This window comes from Castor canadensis, chromosome 1, assembly GCF_047511655.1.
Source record: "Castor canadensis chromosome 1, mCasCan1.hap1v2, whole genome shotgun sequence".
Lineage (NCBI taxonomy): Eukaryota > Metazoa > Chordata > Mammalia > Rodentia > Castoridae > Castor > Castor canadensis.
In genome coordinates, this window is record NC_133386.1 from 73264471 (window position 1) to 73283512 (window position 19042).

At 39.5% G+C, this 19042-nt stretch overlaps 1 protein-coding gene across 3 annotated transcripts in view; it reads left to right on the plus strand.

Annotated features, from left to right (window-relative positions):
• The window catches only part of Rngtt (RNA guanylyltransferase and 5'-phosphatase), a 315951-nt gene extending 304215 nt beyond the window's left edge, over nucleotides 1-11736 (plus strand). The window contains exons 15-16 of one of the 3 annotated variants that reach the window (XM_074078340.1): nucleotides 7620-7743; nucleotides 9203-11736. In XM_074078340.1, coding sequence (XP_073934441.1) covers nucleotides 7620-7743; nucleotides 9203-9333 — 255 coding nt within the window. In that variant the 3' untranslated portion in view covers nucleotides 9334-11736. Of the gene's footprint in view, nucleotides 1-6693; nucleotides 7054-7619; nucleotides 7744-9141 lie in introns of those variants that run through there. The other 2 variants (XM_074078333.1, XM_074078336.1) reach the window with 2 other exon arrangements.
• Nucleotides 11737-19042: the final 7306 nt, after the last annotated feature.

Below are 19042 nucleotides of genomic sequence, written 5' to 3' on the forward strand. Positions count from 1 at the left end.
CTGCAGTTTCAATCCTCAGGAAGCTGAGGCCAGGAGTATTGCAAGTTTAAGGCCAGTCTGGGCTACATAATGAGACCCTGTCTCAAAGAGGGGAAAAAAAAAATATGTTGGGAGTTCTGCTTGTGATTATGTTGATTATGTGATTATGTTGATATTAACTTTGGGAAAAGCTAATATCTTAACAATATCGAATCTTCCAATCCATGAATATGTTTGTTTAGATCCTCTTTGATTTCTTTCTTACATTGGTATTTTATACTTGTCAACATATAGATGCTGCAGTGTTTTTAGATTTATACCTAAATATTTCATGTTTCTAGTTTTTATGTTATTACAAATGATGCTTTATAATTTTAATTTCTATTTGCTCATTATTGGTACATAGAAATCCATTTGGGTGAAGCCTGTGGTTCCCACCCGTAATCCCAATACTTGGGAAGCTGAGGTGAGTAGTGTAATGAATTTGAGGGCAGCCTGGGATGCATAGCAAGACCCTGTCTAAAAAAGAAAGAGAGAGGAAAAGGGGAAGAGAGAGGAAAGGAGGGTAGAGGAGGGGAAGGAGAAGAGAGGCAGGGGAGATACATTTGGTAGCCCAGGCTGGTGTCAAATTCATGATCCTCCTGTGTAAAACCTCCAGAGTGTAGGGATATAGGCATGTACCAGCATACCAGGCCACATGTTATATATTTAATATTCTAATATCCTACAACCTTTTAAACTTGTCAGTTTTCAAAGCCTCTATCTATCCTTTCCATATAAGTATTGTCATCTGTGAATAGAAACAGACCAATCTGCAGTTCTTCTATTTGTTTTTCTTTTAAGCAAGGGAATGATTTAGTTGGATTTACATTTTTCTAAAGTAAATTTGGCTCCATTGTAAAAAATTGATAGCATGGGGAAATGTAGAGGGAAACCAGCTTAGAAGCTGTTGCAGGAATCTGAGAGGCAGTGATGGGCAGTTGGTCTGTGATTAAAAAAAAAAAAAGTTGGGGGGGGGAATAGACATATTCAAAATATGTTTTGGAGGTAGAATTAGTAGGCTGTTGTAGTGGATTAAATATGAAAAGAAAAGGAAGAAGAAAGGATCAAGATCATTCAGGGTTCTGTCATGAAGAACTGGGTGGAGTTTCTATTTTTTTATTTTTTTTGAGGTGAAAACAAGAGAAGAAACAGACTTGGAAGAAGATGAAAAATAGACTTTTAAATGTGTTTGGTTTGAAAAGTCTTTGGAACATTCAAATTAAGGTGTCAAATACGGGCAAGGTGGGGACTGAGTACTTGCCTAGCATGCTCAAGGGCCTGGGTTTGATCCCCAGCCCCAGGGGGGAAAAAGTTTTTAAAGGTGTTAAACAGACAGCTAGAAACTATATACATATATGTATATGTATAAAAGAGTATATTGGGACTGAATGAAATCTATGTGGGACACCCTTCAAAGGCTTGTTGAAATACTTTTTTCTCCTTCAGTTATGTTGCCTTTGTACTTTCAGTATGCCAAGATCATAAGATCTTTTTTACAGTAGACCTTTGGACTCATTGTTAATCACTGCCTAAAGTATGTAACCCCCCACCCCCTTACCCATACACACTCCCGTTTTCACTCCTTTCCTTTCTTCTTCCCCCTGTAATCTGGGTTCTTATCATCCTGTAAACCTGATCTTGAATAGCATCTTCTTAGATTATCCCACCTAAAACTTCTCCATTTCCCTAGCTACTTTACAAAGGACAAGGATTATGTGTACCTTGTTCACTGTTGTGTCACCAGTGTACAACCTATGTCTGGCAAGTAGCTGCTCAATAATATTTGTTGGATAGGGGGAAAAAACCCACAAGATTGGTCTAGTGCTAATTTGGGAGTTAGCCATGTGTAGATGGTGTTTAAAGCTACAAAGGTAGATGAGATTGCTAGAAAACAAAACCCAGTATAAGCTAAAAGAACTTTCCAACTTCAGAAGTCAGCAAAGAAGCCTAGGAAAAAGTAGCAAGGGATAGAGGAGGAAAGCCAGATGGTGTATCCTAGAAGCATAGGAAAGTGAAATGTGTTGAAGAGGCAGTTGTTAACTGTACAAGACAGTGCTGAGAGGTTAGACATGGTCCATATGATTTAGCAGCATAGATCATTGAACTCGGCAAAAGTTCCGTTGGAGAAGAAAAAGTGAAAGCCATGTTGGCATAAAGAACCATGCCCATCATAGTAAATCCAAAGAAGGTAAATACTTGACTATAAAATGTTATCCTGCAAAGCTGTCTTTGGGTTAATTCTGTGTCAGCTAATACCCAAATGCCCATCTTAGTAATTAAGTGTATAACTTTGTGTTTAACTAAAAAAAAAAAAAAAAAACCATTTACTTCTGTTTTGGAATAGTCTGTTTGAAACTTAAATTTAGAATAGATGAGAAAAGTTTGTTTTTAAAATGGTTTTATAATTTTGTACTTTGGAGCCTTGCTTTCGTGTCTCCACCATTTTTGGAACCATGTTAAACTTGGTACCATCTTAATACTACTTAGGAACAGAAGCCCAGACATACTGCCTCCTGCAGGGACAGCCAGTGCTCTGCTGAGGGAGGTCTGCTGTCTTTGTGTTTCATATAACTGACTTTTTATATTTACATGGGCAGAGGTCTCTGTACCCAATTTTGGCCAAAATTTGATCAGGAAAAAGACCTTGTTTGTTTCATTCTACATTTAATTTCCACAGAGTACCACATTCTGGGATAACTGGTGGGATATGATATGACATTGGTGGCATTGGATAGGAAGGCCTGTATTTGAAACTTTGCTTTGACTTTGTAGGTCCATGACTTTGGTTGAGGTATTTTAACTACTCTAAGATTTAGTCTTCATGCCTGTAAAGGGGACTAATATAATTCCTACCTCTTAATATTGTGTTTCAAATTAAGTAAGATTGTATATAGCTCACTAACTTACAATGCATGACATATACTAAATGGTAAATGTGGGGAGCAGATTAAAGCCTGTGAGAACTGGACACAAGCAAGGTGAGTTCCAGTTAATTGCTTTTACCTGTAGGCAGAGATAGACAAAGCCCTGGGCCACGAAACAGGGAAAGGCAGAACAGCTGTGTCTCTTAAGCTTTGTGTTCAGAGAAACAGGAACTCGGTTTCTCCTGTTACAATGTCACGCCCCTCCCCGTGGCTCCACCCTGTTTGCTGCTTTAAAGACCCCTAAAGGAGGAAGACAGGCTTTTGCTTTTTGCTTTTGCCTTTTGGGGCTTTACTTCGGGCTTTTTGGTGTGGGAAACTTTTGGAAGGGAAAAGAATTATTGAAGGGAAAATGCTAACGAGGGGTTTGTAGAAAGTCTGCACTGAGAACTTTACCATAGGTAGGCTTCAGAAAGCAAAGGTGAGAAAGAACTTCATACATAGGCCTTAGGAAAGCTAAAGTTAAAGAAAAGCCAAAGAGAACATGAGACAGTGCACAGTGCAAGTCTAACTTTAAGAGTTATTCATATGCAAGTTGTAGGTGCTGCTGTTTGCTATTTGCAAGTTTGAGCACCAAGGTTTTAAGAGAGCTAAAGAGAGATGAAACAGTGCAAACCTGGGGGCAAAAGACTTTAAGAGAAATTAAGCTAAAGATAAGCTAAGAGAAAACATGGGACAGTGTAATTAAGCAGTTTAAAGCCTTGCTCCTTGCAGTTCTTTAAAAGAATCAAGATACAGAAAAAGAAGCATGCTGGTTGTGCATCTCCAGCTGAGCGTACAACACACCTGACCCCAGATTTCTTTGTTTGTCTATCCTATATCTTCTCTAAAATCTCCAGTCACCCTCAGTTTAAGCCCAGCTAGGTCCAGTAATAACCAAGGAGCGAGAGAGAAAACCTCGCTCCAGCAAGGTGGGGAGCGCAAGAAACAGCGCCCCTTGCAGGTGAATGGATGTTATTAATAATTATGTAAAAATGAATCTTACAGTTTTAAAAATTATTGATATTGCCAAATCAGTAAAAAGAAGGGTTGTGTGTATGAAGAAATATGTGTTTGTATTCCCTTTCCTCTACTTGTTTTTCTTTCCCTTTCCTCTACTTGTTTTTCATTGTCAAAGGGGAAAGTGCTGCCTTTACTACCATGACAGCAAAGATTTGTGGTGACATCACTTCTACCTTAGGCACTTAGTAGTAGAGAGTGCTTTATGTTCATTCTTATGGCAGGTGGAACATATTTAATAACCTTAAATCCCCTTTTGTGTGTGTGTGTGTGTGTGTGTATGTAGGGGGAGCTGGGCGGGGAGAAAAGAAGAAGAGAAGAGAGATATGCTGGGGATCAAACTGAAGGACTTACATGCCTGCTAGGCAAGCCACCTACCATTGAACAGCATCCCTAGCCCTGGCTTCCTTTACTTAATCAGCTATCAAGAAGTACTAATTGGCTGATAGCTGAAGCTCATGATTCTCTTGAATTTAGTGAAATCATCCCTGAGTGTCTACTTTAGACTAGGCACTATGACAAGGGGGAGATCATCAAGATTTGTGTGTGTGTGAGTGTATATCAGTGGTCTAAATCAAAGTGAATGGATTAACTTGATAGAAATTCTCATTCTGTACCATAATCTGGTTTCACTCCTAGGTATAAATCTATGCATAGGTTTAGAGATTATGATCTAGGAAAGACTTAATGTTGTTAAAATATTGATACTAGCTAAAGCAATCTACAGATCCAATGCTCTCTCTCTCAAAATGCCAATGACATTTTTTTCAGAAACAGAAAAACTCCTAGAATTCATATGGAACTTCAAGGGACCCCAAATAGTTGAGAAAGAACAAAGTTGAAGGCCCATACTTTCTGATTTCAAAGCATGCTACAAAGCAACAGTAACTTAGATAGCATACTTAACTGCTGGCTTAAAGACAAGTAGATTATAGAAACTAATAAAGTGTTATATAAAAACATAGCTGGATGTTGTGGCACATGCCTATAATCTCAGCATTTAGGAGGTTGAAGCAAGAGGATGGAAAATTTGAGGCCACCCTGGGTTCCATAGTGAGAACTTGTCTTTAAAACACACACACACACACACCACCACCCCCCCCCCGATAAACCAATGGAACAAAATAGCCCAGAAACAAGTCCTTGTATATATTGCCAAATGATTTTTTCATGGACTTACCAAGATTAGACCTTCCATATGATATAACCCAGAATTGGTTACCTAATTGAATGAGTTGCCCAGTACTAGGACATAAATAATGAATTAAGACTGGAGGCATGGTAAGTGGTAGAGCCCCTGCCTAGCAAAAACCCTGCTGCAAAAAAAAAAAAAAAGATAAAAAGTAAAAGAAGGGGTGTGTTCCAGTAAGCTAAGCAGAAGAGTTGAGACTAGGATGGTGAATATTTGAGAATAAATAAAGTATTCTGAGAGAATAGTGTCGTCAATAAATGATGCTCAAAAAACTGGATATCCACAAACAAAAGAATGAAATTGAACCCTGATTTTATGTCATAAACAAAACTAACTCAAAACTAGATTTAAAAACTGAAACATAAAACCTTAAGCTTTTAAACTCGTAGGGGGAAGGAAAACAGGGGAGAACATCAGAACATAAAATTTGGCAATGATTTATTGGATATGACACAAAAATCTTAGGCAACAGGATTAAAAAGATGAAAGGGACTGTGTCAAACTTGAAAGCTACTGCTCATCAAAGAAATAATCAACAGAGGAAAAAGGGAGCCTTCAAAATGGAAGAAAATTAGTGCAAATCTATATGTCTGATAAGGTACTAACACCCAAAATATATAACAAACTTTGACAACTCAGCAATAAGCAGCAACAAAATATTTAAAAAAAATAGACAAAGGTAGGTGCCCATCAGCAAATGAAGGGATAAAGGAAATGTGATGTATACATATGATCGAATATTATGCAACCTTATAAAAGGGCTTCTAGGGCTGTGGGAGTGGCTCAAGTGATAGAATGTGTGCCTAGCAAGTATGAGGCCCTGAGTTCAAACCCTTAAACCTTAAAAAAAAAGGAACTCTCATCACATGCTACAACATGAATGAACCTTGAAAACATTATTCTAAGCAAAATAAACCAGTCACAAAAGGACAAATACTATGTGATTCTTCTAGGTGGCTACTAAGGTCTAGATGAGGGGACAGTTAATACTTAGTGGGTACAGAGTTAGACTTCATTGCTTGGTTTTGTATTAAACCACCAATTGTACTGATTGTCTGCTGTGTGCCAGGTACTTTGATTTATTATTCTTCTAGTGACTCAGGAAATTAGAAACCCTTTGCCCATTTTAGAACTTAGAAAATAGTGACTTTGAAAGGTTTAGAAATTTGTTAGATCCTCCATTCAATATAACCCAAAAGTAGTTACCTAATTGAATGAGTTCCCAAAAATGTGGGTATAAATAAGGAATCCCAAAGTAAAAGAAGGTGTGTCCCTAGTAAGCAAAGAAAGAGAGTTGAAACTAGAATGATGAGTGTTTGAGAATAAATTCAGCATGTTTGCTAAGTGAAACATCATTTTTGGGGGAGGAAGTCTAGATGGAGAACCACTGACTATATTATTGAACCTGTTAGATTTGTTGAAAATTCAAATAGTCCAATCAAATGTGTAATACTCATTAAGGGAAAAGGAATACAATTTGAAAGTTTTTATGAAGGCTTGTATTGCCTAATCTATGAACTGAAAGCATCTTTTAAAATTTGCATCCTTTCATATTCCTAGGTGGTGGTGAATATGTGGGTAGAAAAATGAGAGCATTTCAAATAATGCTAATGAAGTTAAATGATTGCAATCTACCATATTGTGAGGAAAAGTTGTTAGCTGTGAAGGATGAGGACAGAATTAAAATATTACCATGACTGGCAGTTGATTTAAAAACTGCAAGGATAAGCTTAGGTTCCTTTTTATGAAAACCATCTTCAACGGCCTGATGGAATATCTTTTAAAAGGTTCTATGGTTACCATGGTTACTTGGTAACTTTGATAAAGTAAGTTGTAATCCGTATTCAGTCATCTGAAGTAAAGAAACCAAGAAACCCACCAACTGAAGTCCAAGTCACTTCATCTCTGAATTCATTCTAGTTTGGGAGATGGAAAAGGTAAGTAGCCTAAAGATTAGGTTCTTGGTTAATTATCACTGCTTGCAAAGCAAAATATTTAGGAGACACATTGACTGAATTTGCACTGTTGATTTTTTTATGTGCACCTGTTTTTGACTGTAATAATGGGAATGTCTTAGGTTTTGATGTAAGAATTTAGATAGTGAGACCTTTTTGAAAGTTGATGAAACCTAAGCAGTTCACTCAACTTCTGAAAGCCAGAGTGACACAAACAATATTGAAGACATTGGTCCCCATGGAAACATATTTGCATTTGGCCTAGAAGTGACTGCTTTTTGCTTAGCTTCTTTTAATTGCTATATATTGACAGCCGTTTTCATGACTATTTATAAAATGTGGGATAAATGAGCTTGTATGCAAGAGAGTGCACACCGTATCTTTAGGGATGATTAGACACTTCAAATGACAAAGAGCACTGCTGGAAGAGTTACTGAGGTGGTTTTGGCATTTCCTAATGTGCCTGTCACATATGGAAGCAAAAGCCTTTCAAATGATTTAAATATTTTCCTCAATTCTCTATTAAAACAGGTGACAAAAGAGCTAAAACAGTATGACAACAAAATTATAGAATGCAAATTTGAGAACAACAGCTGGGTGTTCATGAGACAGAGGACAGACAAAAGTTTTCCTAATGCCTACAACACAGCCCTGGGTAAGTATGACAGCCTGCCAGTGGTTACTACATTCAGTACAAAATGTTAAGGCACTAAGGCCCAAATGTGCTGTCTTGTGCTGTTCTGCTTGATGGGACAGAGTCATATGGAGTCTACCCTGGCTTGACAAGGAATGATGTCCTTTTGAGTCTGGTCCCGTTTTGGCTCTAGTCAGTTTTAGGTTCCTCCCAAATTGATGGGCTGGTGCCACATGCCTAAAATAGAAGTGTAAAGGGTGAGATACTAGACTGTCTATAAGTTGCATTTATTGAACAACAACAAAAGCCATGACAGTTTCAGATCTGTTCAAAACTATAAAAACCATTGTTTGCCAGATGGTTAAAAAAAAAGTTAGCAGGGGAAAATGTAATTTCCAGCTCCTAAAATAGCTTTACAAACAATGGAGAACAAAGTAAGTGAAAACCATTTTTAAAAATACAAAAATTGTTATGCTATCCTTCAGAGTAGTCTTTGGGTACAATCTGAATACTTTGGAAATTCAGATCAGTTAAGTTTTCTCATGAGGAACAACAAATTAATTGAAGTTTATAAAGTACACTACTAGTAGAAGCAGTTGTTGCATTTTTAGTGGAGCTTAAAAAAAGTAAAACCAAGATTAAAGGTTAATAGAAGTGTACTTTCAGCGTGTTGAGTCCATGATAATGGTGATAATATGATAAGTTTAGGAGAAAATATAGAAATGGCCAATTCGAGATTTTCAGTTTAAAAGTTACTATTGTACATTTAGGGGGTCTTGTTGGAAGTAACATCCATGCTCAGACAAAATGAGTTAATTTCAAAAATAGGAATGTTTAAGCCAGTGTGTTTTTCCCCAAAAACCAGATAGGTAAATAAAAAGAATTGGTTCTAAATTCTGATCACTCAGGAAAAGATACTTTGCTTGATAGGTAATGTTATTAGATATCTTACTTCAAATAAATTACTGAAATAAAATAGTAAGGTCTGCTAGCTACAACAAAAGCTCCCAATCTCATAGGAACAATGGCTAGTGCTATTTTGTTTCACAGAGTGCACTTTTTTTCTGACAGAAAGACTTAAGGGCCATAATGTAGCATTTTTTGTAAAAGTTCTACTTGAATATGAACTACTGTGCAATGCATTGTAGTAGATTAAAATCCCAGAAAAACTGCTTTAGAGGAATAGAAAACCAAAATGGGTACATGCTTATAACCCAAGTAGTTAAAGTTTTGATTTAAAATTAATACTCTACTACAGAGTAGCCAGTGCAGGAGGGAGGAGATTGGTTTCAGCTGAAGTATGTTACACAATTGTAAAATGGTGGTAGTTAGCACACTGAGATGGAAACCTTTCTCATAGCCTGTGGTGAGTCATTTGCCCTGATTAAGCCTCACGTGACATGGTCCCTGTTTCCACAGCTGTATGCAACAGTATCTCAAACCCTGTCACCAAGGAGATGCTGTTTGAGTTCATCGACAGATGTGCCACAGCTTCCCAAGGACAGAAGCGAAAGCATCACCTGGACCCTGACACAGAGCTTATGCCACCACCGCCCCCCAAAAGGCCACACCTTTCAACCTAAGCTCTGGCTCAAGAGGAAAAATGAGTGAGGAAAAGTGAGGAAAAATGCTGTTGTCCTGTTTTTTCAGCCAGGAAATTCAGAAACAAGTGTGGTTTGATACTGATACACATTTGGATTTTTTTTTCCTGAAAAAGGAAGATATTGTAGCCAGCCTGTACATATTTGATGCATTCATTTCCTCAGTGCTACAGTACGTCGTGGACTTAAACATTTTATTTATATCTGATCAACTCAGCCTTACCTTGTGGAATCTGAAGCTTGAAATATCCAAAGGTTTAAATGAGATTGAAATCAATGTAAAAGAGGCCTTGTTTATATATGGATAACCTTTGCATTTAATTTATAAAGTTAGCAATCTGGAACTGTGAGCACAGAAAACATTGTATTTTTTAGAAGCTGGATTTTCAAGTATGGCAAAGTTCCTTTTAAAAATTTAGGGAATTGGCATTAGAAAGTCTCACTCTCATTTATCATGGATTTCTTGCATTTCTAAAATTCCTGTATTCAAAAACAATGACAAGGTTGTTAAGTGTTGTGCTATTTTAAACACAATACTTGGTCTGGTTTATATCATTAAAAAAATTTTTTTTTGAAATGTAAAAGTAAAAAAAAGTAAAGCTCCATTTTTGTGAATTGCATCGTTTCTTAAAGTATTTTGAGGATTTTATCTGTTTCCAATGTTTGAACTATAATATCAGATGTCCAGTGTGTCCATTCTGGCAGTGGCTTTAAGTTACTGCATGGAACTTAGATATTCACCACCAGTCCCTCATGTGTTCTCCTGGGAGACTTTTCTTCTTTTAAATGTCAGGGCTACTTCTGCTTTACCTCAGTGGTATCAGCACATTGTAAATTACTTTGAAACACACAACTCACTGTGATCTATGGGAGAGATATCAACTACAAACAATGTTGTATTAGTTCCCTCTAACAAAACAATAAAGGAAATGCCAGCCCACACCTTTGATTAGAAGGTAATGTCAATGGAACAGAGTGTTGGCACTGGAAAAAGCTCTCCCACTGCTAGACAAATGCAAAGGCAAGCAGAGACGCTTGTAAGAGTTAAATGTCGAGGAAATCAGGACATTTACTTTCAAAGCCAGAATTCTATCTCTGTACTATTTTTAGGGATTTTTTTGAGTGATACATCTGAATTTCACAATGTTTACTGATAGACAGTGGGTTGAAAGGGCAGCTAATTGGTCATCTGCCATTGTTGAGAAACTGTGTTCTGATTGGTGTGTGAAGGAACTCTGAGAATTAGCTGAGTAGAGGCTAATGTATTTATTTTTAGAGGTACAGGTTTTAAGTATATGTATTTAAACAAATTTTCATGATCAGAATTTTATATATGTATATGCAACAGTGTATATTCTTCTACTGATAGAGTCAGACATGAAAACCCAAATTGAGTTACCTAGAAGACTGAATATCCGATAGGATTTCTATATGACATAGCACAGATTAACCAAAAATGTATTTATATGCACCTGAGTTTTAATGTTTTTAAACAAAGCTTTCTCCTGCAGTGCTTTTCTATAAGCAATACTAGAATCATGCTTAGGCCCTTTCCTTTGTTGTTCCCAAGTTATATAATATGTAGTGAATTTATCCAAAATGCCATTTTAATGGTTTTTTCCTAGAATGCTTTTGTGTGTTTGGGCACTAAAGGGTTTCAAACACCTGACTGCCAAAATGACTGTTAAAAAGGGAAATTCTCACGATTCCATGTGTCTTTTACAAAGTAGATCTTAAAAAATGCCTATGCAACTCCAAACAGTTTGATGCCTGTTTCCCAGGATCAGCAACTCCTCAAGAGGTGTATTGCTGCTTCCAAGCCTGTGCAAGGCAGGGCCTTTTTGCAGACATGAAAGTGAGCTTTTGCCAATGATCTTTAATAGAGTTAAAATGTTTATGGTGATCATAACCTTTTGAATGAGATATGTGAAAAGAGCATCTCGTTTTAATACACCCAGATATTTTCTCCTTGTCCTTGTACATTTTAGCAGGACTTAATTTTCTTAAGTTCGCCTTCTCTTTTGATTACACTGAAGTATAATTGTTGGCTTATAAGTAGATCCCATTTAGTACTCCAAAACATGCCTCCTGTAGTACCATAATAAGTCATATAGATGGTCATGGGGTACCCGGAGGCAGGATCTGGACATCATGAAGGAAACCCTTCCTTCTCTGCTTGCTTCACAATAGCTGTTTTCTCAGACAATAGTTCTTTAGACAAAAATAAGAAAAGTTTGCTCTCCTGAGTTATCACATGTAAAAGCTTTTGCTTTTTGTTTGGAAAAAGGTGTGGGTGACTCTACTGCCTGGATGGTTACATTTGCTTTCTGTGAAATGCTCAGAAAATGTCAGAACATTCCTTCTAATTGTCTGTCAGTGGATATTGTAATAAAGCTACTGATTTAAAAGAACGATTTTGTTTCACTGATGATGTTTTTGTATCTGTCTGTTGCTGGCATCAGATCTTGCTGCTGTCAGCCACACCCAGTGGAATCGCCCAATGGAATCTGTTTTTGTTGCACTCTTGAAAGTAAAGACTTGGAAAATGTTTAGTTTTTCTTCCTGAGAATCTGAGCAGTTTGATTGATAGGAGGTTTAGGGAGAAGGCACATCTTCTATATGATTATATTTTTGCTCATCTAGCGGTCTGCTATGTGAGTATTCTGTTACATTATTTTTTAATGTATTTGATTCTTTTAGAATACCCAGCAGTAAATATCTTAAAGTGATGAAATACAGTGAACTACCAACTTTTTATATTGACCATGGGTTTTTGTATATGAAATTTTCCATCTTTAAATGATACCACCATTTTGAACAATGTATATAGTTCTTCCTGGCCAAAAAAAACCCTTAGGTTAACCAAATACTCCCAAATGGAAAAAACTCATTGAGTAGAAAGCTCTGGGCTAGGTAGACCCAGAAACAAGTCCAGGCTCTGCCTCTTACTAGTTCTATGTTCTCTAGAACCCTTCCGCCCAACCCCTTTTACCATCTGTAAAATGGCCAGATGATCACAAAGAACCTTTCCAGGTCCAACCACAATTGTTGTGTAAAAAACCAGTACTTTGTAAATCTCCTGTATTCACAATAGATGAATACCATGATTGAATATTCGCCAAGAACTAACACTGTCTTAAACACATTGCTCTCTGCAGATAAGGAACCATTGCTCACATTTTTTGGATGCCAGACATGATACTAAGTTGTGAGCTGAGACCTAAAAAAGGTCTTTGTACTCCAGCGCCTAACTTTCTGCACAGTAGTCTCCCAAATGCTTCCTTACAGTCCTTGTGTGGGGACTACTTCCACCAGCAGTCTCAAACTCTTTTAAGTGGTTTCTTTGCAGTTGACAGTGATACAAGCCTCACACTCTTCTTTCGAATACAAGGAGATGAAGTTGATAGCAGGGGTAAAAAGCACATTTTATTTAACACTATTTATTTAACAATATTTAAATGTGAGTGACTAAGGCACCATGCAGGGAAGTTTAATATTCTCATTAAAATGCTAAATTCCAAGGCTGTAATTAGGAAGCAGAAAGTGATTAAATTACACAGTGGGCCAGCATTTTCTTGATTATGGCATAGTTAGCTGTCAACTCTGACACTTTGGCAGGTTGTCTAGTCCGGATGTGTCCCTCTCCTCACTTGACTTCACACCAGGTGACCACTGTGCATGATAACAAGATGGTGGCGGAAGAGACTGCAAGTGGGGAAAGCCTGTCTTCTAGACTTCGCATTTCAGAACATCCTTGGATCTGGGGTTGCCAGGTATTTTTCCATGGAAAAGCATTTTAAAAAAAATTATATGGCCCTCGTTTAATAGAGAATCTTAACATTTGAAAAGGAAATAGGATGTACTTAAGAAGAAAGTGTGGGCCTTTTCAGAGAACGCATTTCTTACATACTTACCATACTGTCCTCTGCTTCTGCATTTCCCCCCAAACTGATGAAATCTTTTTCATGGACCCATGTTGGGAACCACACAGCAGAACACCACAGTTGCACAGGGGAAATTCCACCCAGGGGCTTACCACTGGGAAGGAGGACATGTTAACTCTCAAAGCAGCAGCAGTTCTTGGTTCCATAACTCAAGGTCATCTTCATAAATAGAGTTGACAAATATAAATGACCTCACAGTGGTTGATGATAGGGTTTGATTCTACTGTGCCCTTGTGACAAAAGGTACATAGATGAAAAATGGAATTTTATGTTGAAAATGCCCAAATAGAAGGAAACTCTCAGCTATTTTGAAAGGAAGAAATAAGCATGGCCAAACATAACACAGAAAAAAACAAATTTAGCTTTGGGAACAAATCAGGCCAACAGAAAGTCAGGCATTTTCCAATTTTGAACTTGGCACACAGTCTTTTTTTCCTTTAGACCACAGCCCTAAGCTATCTTTCAGAACTTCCAGTGTGCTCCTGTTATTCCTTCCATTCAGAGTTCCCGCATGGCTTAAGTGATAGAATGCCTGCCTAGCAAGTGTAGGCCCTGAGTTCAAATCACAGTACCTAAAAAAAAAACCAAAAAGCTCCCTGGCAATGTGAAAGAAAAGCACTGATGATGTGGTCCCAAACTTGTCAGTCTAGGTGTCTAGGTTTGGCCCTCTGTGATCCAGTGGTGTGAGGCAGGGCAGGAAATTCAAGTGCCCTTTGTGCTGTTGATGCTCCTCAGGTTAGCCAAATATGAACCTAATTTTTTTCTTTTTTGGTCACTCTAGCTAGCCTTCTCACCATTATAGAAGCACGGATCGCATCTCTTATTAAGAATTTTTTCATGGCCAACTGATGCTTCTTGTATTTAATCCTAATCAGAACTATCTTGCCTTTTGCATTGAAAATGAGTGTTTCTGAGGGAAACTCCTCCACAGGAAGGAGCTTAAGATCAGTGCCCCGATCTCACTGTGATACACTCACAGGGAGGTATGAGAGAACGTGTTTTTAACCATGTCTTATTTTTTAGTGCAATTTCATTGAACTTGCTATATCTTAAACTAGAAGGCTCAACCTACCCATTCCCACCCATTTTCTGATGATTTCAAAGAGAAATCCTTTGATAAACTGCTGAGGATTTTCAGTTAGTTTTAAAAATAAATTCTAGCCCCTAGTCCTGCCTTATGAATCAGTGCGTCTAGCCTTGTCGTTTCAAGTGGGAAAAGCAAGTGAAAGATACTATTCTTGTTGCTACTATTGAATGCTCTCTTCCAGGATCTAAAGGAATATGAAACTGTACAGTTTCTGTAGAAGTTCTGCTTCCCTTCTGCAAGCTGTCAGGGGAGCATTGTGGCTTTGATGTTCAGTATAAACACATAGTGTGCTCTGATACACATGAAGATGAGGGTTGCAGAGACCCCAACTGAATGACAATGCAGCCAAAACTCTCCTATCAAAATGTTCTTGAAAATAGTGCAGGTAGGTGGAAACTGACCACCTGGAAGCATGTGGTGCAATGGAATGATGGAAGAGTTGGGAGCTGACCTACGCCTTGGTGGATAGGTGGGATGGATGGAGCAGGGGAGCTGTGGATAGTGAACATAGGGAAGGGTGGATGGAGGCTTCATCCAGGGCTGTGTGAAGGGTGTGCCTCGAAAGTTAGCTATAAGTGTGCCATCTTGAACAAGCAAATCAAGCAACCACCCTTAGCCTCTTGATCTCTCTCTAGCTGCTGACACATTTCTCTGTTCATGTTTCCTTCAAAAACTCCTAGAGGTTGTTGATAGCATTTACTCATTCCATATCCTTCCCTGAACCCACTGAAGTAGGGTAAAACCCACTCATAACCAATCTCTCTCTCTCTCTCTTTCTCTGTGTCTCTTCTTAATGAAGAAATTTCAAACATATATAAAAGTAGATGGTAAAATTAAGACCCATTTCCACAGTCAGCAAAGCTCAGACTTGTGACAGCTCTGTTTATTTTCACACTGGCCACTAGTGCACACACGCACAGCACACAGTTGTTTGAAAACCTGTTACTCCTCCTTTGTTGACCCCTTTCTGCATGTGGCTTCCAGGCCACCTGCTCTTCAGTTTTCTTTTCTCCCACCTATGGGCTGCTCTGCTCAGTCTCCTTGCTAAGCCTCTTCACTTTCCAGCCGCTAGGTGACCCAGGCCCAGTGCCCTGGCCTCTGTCCACACTGCATGGGGACTTCTAACCTCTGAGCAGGAACGCCATCCTGTCAGAGTTTTTGAGTTTATTTCTACCCAGGATCTCACTCTTGAATGCTAAACTGACATGCAGCTGACAGCTTGACATCTTGACTTGGATGCCTCATAGTTACCTCAAAGCTGTACCAACACCGAGTTTTCCCCCTCTGTGTACTTCCTCCTGTCCCCATCCTCTTCCAAAGCTCAGCTAATAAGGGCATTTGTACAGCTACTTCTGAGTCATCCTTGAGTCTTTCTCTCATACTTCACATCCAGTCCACTAGCAAATGTTGTCAGCATTACCTTCAAAATATAACAGCTGACAGTTCCCCAATATCTCCAGTTCCTCCTCTTCTCTTAATCGCTTGCCCAGACTACTGCAATTGCCTCCTGACTGCTCCCATCTATTCTCCACGCGCCTGTCAGTGTAATGTTTTCTAGAACATGTCACTGTACTGCTCAGAACCTCCCTGTGCCCTCCACCTTGACAGCTTAAGTCCCTAAATGCATTCAAGGTCCTACAAAATATGGCCATCTCCTGGTCTCATCTCCCATCCTCCTCTTGGGTCAATCTGCTCATCCACACTGGATCCTTCAGTCTTTCTCCAATCTGCTGAGCAAGCTCCCACCTAAGGACTGCGAATGTTCTGTCGAGCTCACACCTTGCTTCTGTGAGGGCTCGAGACAAATGCTCCTTTGTCACGCAAACCTTTCTGACCATCCACTCCCATTGCCAGCTGCCCTCTTCCTGGCTTTCTTTTCCCACAGGCACTTTGGGTCTGGCACTTATGTTTAATTGTCTGCCTGTCATCTGACTCGCCTCTCTAGAATGTAAGCTCCGTGTGAATTGAGAATTTTATTTCATCTGTTGCTGTGTTTCCAACAACTAGGTCAGGCTGGCACAAAGTATAGGAGTTCAGTAAATATTTCTAGAATTCCTGAGTGAAGTAGGGCTACACAGATAGAGACCCAATTATGAAGGACTTTGAATGTAAGACTAAGAAGTTAGGTTAAATTTGATCAATTACAAGTAGTTAGAGCTTTTTTAAAAAAAATGTTTTTTCAGTAGTAGGGTTTGAACTCAGATTAAACACTTGCTTGGTAGGCAGGTGCTCTACCACTTGAGCCCCTCCACAAAACTTTTCCTTGTGTGAGCATAATCTGGTAGTCATCTGTCCAAGTAACAGAAGGAAGAAAAGCAAGGTGACTGGCCAGTAGGGAGGCCACTATATTAAACCAGATGAGAGGTCAAAAGCCTGGAATAGAGTAACAGCTACAGAAGTTGAAGACATGGATGTGGAGGGCAATCAGGGTGAGGGGAATCCTCAAGGTCCAGCAGTCACTTGAGAAACCAGGGTTACTCTCGAGGCTTTGAGCCTGTGTGGGGTGGGAGTAAGAGAAAGAGCAAGTTTGGGGCTGGTTGAAAAGGGCCACTGAGCATGACAAGTAGAGGTGGATGCTTCTGGGAGAGCCAGTCCGGACTGTCCAAAGGAAGGTAGAAAGGGGCTTGGGCCTTCACACTGCTGGCGAGATTTTTAATTTGTCCACATGACTGATGCTCAAGCAGTGAGCAGAGGGCATGAAGTAAAAACAGGGTTGGGATCCCCACATCAGGGGATGGAAGTAAAAAATTTCCAGCAAAAAAAAATTCAGCAGGATGTAAGGAGTGAATTTAAGTATGATATATTTGATGCATTGATGCATTGTAAGAACTTTTGTAAATGCCACACTGTACCTCCACCCAGCACAACAACAAAAAAGAAAAAAAGAAGCAAGGAAAAGAAAGACAAGAAGTAAGAGACTCAAGAAGGTGTGACTCACAGAGCTCAGCGAAGTGTTTCTTAATAGATGAGCCATGACTGCTCCAGGAAAGGCCTAGAGAGGCAAGGACTGAGAGCAGGACTGACCTGCACAAGCACAGTAGGGCCCTAGTCAAGGAAAAAGAAAGGAAGAAATGGGAGTGGGAGGGCTTGGGGTATAACTGATGTCTGCAGTTAAATAAATGCCCCCAGCAGGTAGCAGTTACACTGGGCTCATTGACACATTCTGAGATGTCCAGAGTTTCCTAACCCCTGATTCAGGGCACTAACTTTTTGTCCCCAAGGGGTAATAGATATGAACCCTCAACCCAAGGGCTAGCCAGGTTAGGGCTGGTCCAGTGCTTCCGCCCATCTAATGACCGTTCTCCCTACAGGGGAAGCACAATGACTGCAAATATACATGGGACATTGCTGCTCCACCACAGGGGCTGGGCTGGCCCATCCTGGACCAGGAGCCTCAGCATACTGAACACATGGCCCAGAGCACAGCTGATCAAAGGGGAGGGGCTGGGGCTGGTGAGGCTCCAATGGGTGATGCTAAGTCTGTCCTCTCGTGATGACCCATTTTGGAGACTGAGGACTACTTTAATAAGGCACATGCAGTCTGAACATCAGGCCTCATTATTGGAAGGAGGATTGTTGTTCGAGACCAGCTCTTGCAAAGTTAGTAAGACCCCATCTCAACAAAATACAAACAAAAGGGCTGGCGGTGTGGCTCAAGCAGTAGAGAACTTGCCTAGTATGCCTGAGACCCTGGGTTCAAACCCCTGTGGGGGGGGTGGGGATTAATTTAAAGAGACTATCATTAAAGAGTTTTGGTTAGCCAGGCATCACTGGTTCATAACTGCAATCCTTACTACCTGGGATCAGTAGTATCATGGTTCCAGGCCAGTGTGGGCAAAAAGACCACAAGACCTGGTCCTAACAAGAAAAAGTTGGGGACTGGAGGTATGGCTCAAGCAGTAGAGCACCTGCTTTGCAAATACAAAAACCCTGAGTTCAAACCCCAGTCTCACCAAAAAAAAAAAAAAGAAGAAGAAGAAAAAGTTGGGTTTGGTGGCTCACCTGCTATCCCAGAGATGGTGGAAAGCATAAAATAGGAGGACTGTGGTCCAGGTCAACCCAGGCAGAAAATGAGACCCTGTCTCCAAAATAACCAGAGCAAAAAGGAGCTGAACCTCGAAGCCCTGAGTTCAAACCACTACCAAAAACCTCAGAGTTTTGATTAGAATTTCAGGACAGCTATTTGAAGAATAAACTTCTCATTGACTCTTTTGGGAAGGTTTTATTTCAAAGTTTCATATAAAGCCATATCTTCCCTGGGACTTTGTATTTTACTTTTCCTTATCACAATTACATAATGAAAATGTAATGGACCAGTGCCACCAAGGTACATACAAGTACCCTGACTAGTTTGTCCTGTGATGCCATGAAAGTATTATTTTTGGTTGAGTGTTGTGGTGCACACCTGTAATCTTATCTCCCAGGAGACAGAGGCAAGACGATCACGAATTTGAGAACAACCTGGGCTACATAGCGAGTCTAGGTCATTTTGGGCTACATAGTGAAACCCTGTCTCAAAAGAAAAAATGATTTTCTGTTTGTCACGATGTGAAAATGAGTGAGAAGCATTGTTCTGGTGGCTCAGGATTGAGAGAGGCAAGGTGCCAAGAGAGAAAGGTTAAAAAGGAGCTGCACTTCAGGGTCGGTGAGAAATCACCAGTGAGGAATGATAGCCTGGGGGATGGGAG